At 41.1% G+C, this 6,268-nt stretch overlaps 1 protein-coding gene across 1 annotated transcript; it reads right to left on the bottom strand.

Annotated features, from left to right (window-relative positions):
• Positions 1-3,522: 3,522 nt before the first annotated feature.
• nppcl (natriuretic peptide C-like) lies at positions 3,523-5,592 on the bottom strand. The gene is made up of 3 exons (XM_085801592.1): positions 5,373-5,592; positions 4,510-4,664; positions 3,523-4,295 (listed from the first exon to the last, which is right to left on the bottom strand). The coding sequence occupies exons 2-3, from the start codon at positions 4,606-4,608 to the stop codon at positions 3,999-4,001; spliced, it is 396 nt and encodes a 131-aa protein (XP_085657718.1). The 5' UTR covers positions 4,609-4,664; positions 5,373-5,592; the 3' UTR covers positions 3,523-3,998.
• Between the last annotated feature and the right edge of the window lie 676 nt (positions 5,593-6,268).

Raw genomic sequence — 6,268 nt, 5'->3', positions numbered from 1 at the left:
GAGGAAGAGTAAAGTTAGGCTGTGTGTATTTATGATTGACCAGAGAGTAAACCACGCCCCCTCATAATGGTCACTGCTCCTCGCCCCACCCCTTCTGAATGTCAAGGTCGGCAGCCTGCAGGGAGGCATGTTACCTGGCCTACTTCACTTCATGTGTGTGAAACAGTCTAGTAAATTCTCTCTTATCATCTCATGTCTGCTGCAAAGCAGAGGCCAAATAGGACTGGACTTTATCTTTGCTTAATTCACATTATTTCATTCACAGCTCCATTGCCATCATGGCCGACTTTTTGGGGCACACCTTAGGAGGCGTTCTGTAGATATTGATACTAAGACATTAAGATCCTCATATAGTGGACTGAAAAAAGAGAGGAGTCCCTCACTGACCTTCTCAGTAAACACAGAGCTTCAGACACAGAGGGAGCAGACGGGGGATCAAATCTCTGTCGTCCGACTCTGACATTTAATGTCCAAAGACCATGACCCTTCACTTTCAGAAGCTCACCTCCGTCTCCTAAAGGCAGAAGTCAAAAGTTGAGCCTTGGATACTCAGCATGTGATCATTAAGCATGTGCAGAGGGGGCGTGTTCAGTCTGTCTGAGTCCACTTTCTCCCTCAAATTGCTACTTTTTCAGGTTATTTTGAAATGTCTGACTCAGTCTGAAGTGTTGTACTCGCAGTCATCACAATGTGTTTTTCTGCTGCAGAAATCTTCACATAATTCATTATATGCTATCTTATTTTGAAAAGAAAGCACTGCTGTTGTGAAGTGTTAGATCAGAATAGTGAGGACATCAGTTTAAAGAATCCTGTTGTAAGCGTCTCTCAGGCTGCACACTGGGCCTGGCCACAGTGAATTGTAACCATACCCATGTCGTGGCATCTCATCATGACAGTAGACTATGAATGTGCAGCGCATTTTACATGACATTCATATCTTCTATATTTTTCAACTCAGCGGGTCACATGGTTGAACCCATTACGCTGCAGGTTAGCAGACATGCTAGTCTGCACCAAAACTGGTCAGTGCTGGTGTGTTTTTTTGGCTGCTGTCCAGTGGTCTGAGCATAGCTGAACTACCACAACCCTGGGTGCACGCATGCCGGTCTTGGCCTCTGCTTTGCAGCTTAAGGTCAAAGAGGGGACGTAAAGGTCAGGCTAAGATTAGACGCTGGCTGGGTAGTCAGCACTCAGGCCATGTTGAACTCTCAGTACTGTAAATGCTGCCTCATACAGATCACATGTTCTCTCTGTACCATGACAGCCAAACTCCACCCACTATAGGAAGGGGAAGGTGGTGGATTAACTTAATTAAATATCTGGGCAATTATATTCATTTTCATTCCGTGGGAAGATGACGGTAAAATGACCTAAAATTCATTTGAAACAGCAAGAATCACAGAAATGCTGATTTAACTTCTAATTTATTAATGTTTGAATATTAATGCAAAACTTTAATTCACTCTGACTGGTGATCTGTGCACTTAAAAGGTTCTTTCAGCTTCAGCATTTATACAACTTGTATCCTGTATGTACAGTACAAAGTTCAGGTGGGAACACTGTGCAGCAACAACATGCAAACAAACATAGGCTCAGACTGCCATCTAGTGTTGTGGTACAAAACTCTTTCTAATATTTAATTATGTAAATTCGTAATTTATTTGAGCAATTAAATCCAACAACCAGGAATGATCATACTTAAATATATTTTATGAAACATATTTCATTGTTGCTGTGCTACCATTACCAGTTATGTTTTCAGTAATTATTCCAAATCACAAATCATTTTTAGTCCATTTAAAAGTTCCAACCCACATGGTAAAATTAAACTTTTGCCCGGACATACAGTATCTCTGAGTCCTCAGCAGAAGTCTGGCCTGAACACCCTGATATCTGATCCAGATGTGGAAGCAGTATTTCATAATCACAATCAAGCTTTAAATGGGTCAGATTTGAGCTGTGGAACTGGTGAGAGGAAATAAAGCATTTGGCCTGAGTATGAGGTGTATTTCATTTTCTCTCTAGGAATGATTTACAACACCACGAAAAGCAGGAAGCATTTGAATTTGAGTATTTGAGCGAGAATCTGATCTTTAATTTCCATTAGAAGAACGTCTTCCATGTTTGTCACTTAATAACCAGTCTATGTTTTGCATAGGCCTTTAAAAAAAACTGTCATTGGACCAGTTACACTGAATTTAGGATATAAGAGTGACATCCTCACACCACTGTGCATATTATTGATATTCATTCATTCATAACCTTTAGTTAAACTCGGAGATATATTGAGGAGCAACCTCATTTACAATACAGCCGAGATGAAACAGAACATATAAAGACAGAAGACAAAACAATTGAGACATACATAAATATTCAGACATAACAATAAGCATAACTTGAATACATAGTGTAGTTAAAAGCAGGAGCAGTTAGAGGTAAAATATGATTTAATTATGGATTTAAATTGCCCTATTGATAAAAGTGAGGTAAGTTTCAGATGATTTTGTATAGAGTTCCAGGTTGAAGGTGCACAGTAAGAAAAACTAGTCTTTCCAAGTTCGGTGTTGACAGAGGGAACCTGCAGTGTGAGCCAGTCTTTTGAGTGTGTACGATAGAGACCTGCATTAAAAGATACTAGCGAGTTAATATAAGATGGTAAAAGACCAGTGAGAGCTTTAAAAATAAATAAAATCCAGTGTCGATCACGCCTGGGCCATCCAACTTTGGTCACAGTGATGAGTGTTGTAGCTGTCGCCAGTAATAAACCTCAGGGCTGAGTGATAAACAGTGTCAAGTGAATGTAAAGTTGTAGCTGATACATGCTTATACAAGATGTCTCCATAGTCTAAGACTGACATAAAAGTTGCCTCGATAAGTTTCTTCCTGCATTGAAAAGAAATGATTGAATTGTGTTGAGATTTTTTAACAGCAGTGCAACTTATCTCTGCATTATTACCAAGTTTGTTCTTAAAAACTTTACAGCTGTAACAGATTCTCCCCCCAAAATACCAGGTTTTATTCTCACCACATCAGCCTTTGCATTGAATTGCCTCTGAATCTGAAACAAGCTGTTCATGCTCATGTCTTCAAGCTGGGCACACTGCTGGTGTAGATGCTGCCAGTATACGAACATTAAATATTCAGTTGCATCATATTTACATATTCTCTGATGACGATGCCAGAATATTTATTTCCGTTTCCCTGTATAACATTTGAAGATTTTTTTTTTTTTGCTCTGGGATCTTGGCTGTAATACCAGAACAAAATTACCATCAGAGGGTTTTCATACATAGAGCTGTTATTAGCATTGGCCACCCATTCTCCAGATTGACAGGGGCAAAAATGTAACTTCCTCCAAATAGCCACTGGAAGATTTAATAAAGCAAGTCAGGAGAATTTGAAGCTCTACTTTGACAGACAAATTGGGATGACGCATGTCATTAGGGAGTAAACAAACTGCGATGTAGGTGTGGGATAGAAGTGCATGATGAATCTTACAATTATTCAAAAAGCAGAAAACAGTAAATGTCAAATCCATTTATTCATGCAAATCATAAGTAGCCTAGACATAAAAAACAATGTGCAGGAAATACAGGTGTCATCTGAATCCACCACACCTGATTTTAAACACATCTCCTGACGACAGAAATGTACTGTACGCAGACAAAGCTAGAAATACATAAAGTACTGATGCACTTTAAAAAAAAACAAGCCCAGCAATCAAAGATGTTTATTTGATGTAAACACAACTCACATGTTCTAATATTCAGTTTAACACTTCAACATGAAATAAACTACAGCTCCTCTGTTAAACAGCCATGATAGTGTGAAGCATCTGATCTAAGCTGGATGAAACCACATGAGCAACACTGCGAGTTTACACCATACTACATGTAGTCTACTGGCCTGTAAACATCCTTCACTGCAGGTCAACGCCTGTTTCCCTTTATCATCATCTAAGAAGGATGTCATCAGTCTTTATTTCTCACCTCCCTCCACTAACAGCCCAGTCCGCTCATGGACCCGATCCGGTCCAGTTTCAGCCCAAAGCATCCCCGGTTCCACCCCCTCCGTGACCGGTCCGGTTCTGCGCGTTTCTGGTTGGCCAGGGCCCCCTTCAGCAGCCGCAGCCAGGGGGTCTCGGGCTGCGTTTGTGTGTCAGCCCATTTGGGGTACTCGGCCGCTTTGACTCCAGAGGAGAAGGTGGACTGCTCCTCTGGTTGGCTGTTCAACAGGTTCTCCAGGTCGTCCAGGGTCAAAAGGTCATTGTAGCGCTCCAGAAACTGCTCCATGAACTGCAGAGTGGAAAGAAAGATTCAATTTAATTGTCAGGGAGTGTACAAGGAAGAATAATTCAATCAGTGATACATTTCATTACTCGCTCCCTTCTAGACTATTCTCTTGTATCCACCATTCATCCACTCTGAATTCCCCTCAGTCCACTCCTATTCTTCCTTTTCAATACTTGCCTTCCTCTCCCCCTCCCCTTACCTCACTAACCCCCCGTACCTGTACAGCATCAGGAGAGGGATGCAGAGCGCGAGCCTCTGTGATCTCCAGGGGGGTCAGGAGGAGGAGAGTGGCACAAAGCAGCACAGGACACAGCATGATGGTAGAGAAAAGGAGCAGGGATGACTGCTGCAGGAAAACTGAAAACACACTGGCTGCAAAGACATTATTGCAAATTCATTTAGATGGAGGAAGTATTTCTGACAGGAAAAAAGTAATTAAAATTAATAACATTAATATACACAAAAAATGTTATGAAAATATTTTACATGAATCTATTTGCTTGGCTTTAAATCTAATTTCAGTGTTAACATAATTTTAACAAGAGAAATACACAGATAGACAATGCTACATATCGATAAGCTCTGCAAAAGATAGATAATTAACAGCCCCTATCACCAGTTAGGCTTATAAATCGAGGTTAAAATCAGATGAACAAAATAGTCATTCAAACATAAGCAGGATAAAAGTATCATATTATTATCGCATGAGAGAAACTTTCTGCCATATCAAATAATTCTCTATTTAGGAATAGTTAGTGTTTTAACAAAAGTACAAAACGGGTGTTGTCACCTGCAGGACTTAATCCTTTATTGGTGAAACAGTCACAATAATGTAAGAAATCTACATTACATTTTGATTTTTATAATTACACAGTTTAAGCATTGTGTCAAACTGCATTGAATGTGTGTTTGATTTTAAAAATGTTGCAGCTACATGTGTAGATTTAACCCAAATTCATTTTAACATAATTTATTGTATAGGTTCTTAAGGAAACAATTATTGCAATGAGCAAAAATTATGGAAAAAAAGAGTCTAAACTGTTTCAATATGAAAATGTTCAATAAAATTTGAGTGCTCACCTGTAGTTTTCTCTCAAGGCTCCGGGTGTCTTGTGCTCTCACAGACTCTTCATCTCTTGCTCTCGGTCTCTCGGCTACCTCTCACTTGTTGGCACCTGCCTGGAGCATCACTCTCTCACTCGCCGGACTCCTCCCACTCCTCGCTCTGTGATGGAACTAAAAGGATGATTTTCTTCTTCCTCTTGCGTCTGTCCTCTTGGCAGAAGCTGAATGTTGGGGCATCAGCTGGGATGCTGCAGGGGTTTTGTAGAGCCAGAGATGATGAAGGACCAACCCCCTCCATCCCACCTCCCCAAGAAACCCCTCCACACGCTCTCCTCCTCTCTCCCATTCTTTGAAATGATGTCATAGCCTTGGAGAGTGATTGTCATTGCCAAGGTGACTGTGTGTACCGTGCACCACACTGATGCCACCCTGCTGCACAAATCAAGGTCAGAGGGCAACAGTCAGCCAACATTTTTTTGTCAATGAGACCAAGTGAGGTATGACGCGACCTGGCTGGAAAAGGTTCAAGTTTTGTGTCACGACTTAATCTGAATTATACATTTCCCGTGTGGCAACGACGCTCCTCGTGCCATGTTAGCCTATCTCTCTCCCCTTTGTCTCTGTGGTCGTTCCCAGCGTGCACTGACCTCCCCTCTCTGTTGGGTAAGTTACAGTCTGTCAGTGCCATCTGCTCTCTGTACCCCCTGCCACCAAATTACAATACTAGCAGGTGCTGCGCCATCCAGCACAAAGACCTCAAAGTTCAGTAGCCTCTAATTATTTCAAGTAAATAAACCCCTGCAATTGTGAATGTGCATCACATACTGGGCAGGGAAGCGTATCCACCTCTGTCGATCACATCAATGGATGTTTTCTTTTAATTAAGGCAACTGCAGAGGGTTAAAAAGTTT

This window comes from Trachurus japonicus, chromosome 16, assembly GCF_045865225.1.
Source record: "Trachurus japonicus isolate A0001 chromosome 16, Traja_1.0".
NCBI classification, from domain to species: Eukaryota; Metazoa; Chordata; class Actinopteri; order Carangiformes; family Carangidae; genus Trachurus; species Trachurus japonicus.
This window is presented reverse-complemented; position numbering and strand designations above follow the sequence as displayed.

Coding starts and splice junctions, on each gene's coding strand:
- nppcl (XM_085801592.1), bottom strand. CDS start 4,608: ATGCTGTGTCCTGTGCTGCTTTGTGCCACTCTCCTCCTCCTGACCCCC. Junction 4,296..4,509: donor CCTCTCCTGATGCTGTACAG/GTACGGGGGGTT, acceptor TCCACTCTGCAG/TTCATGGAGCAGTTTCTGGA.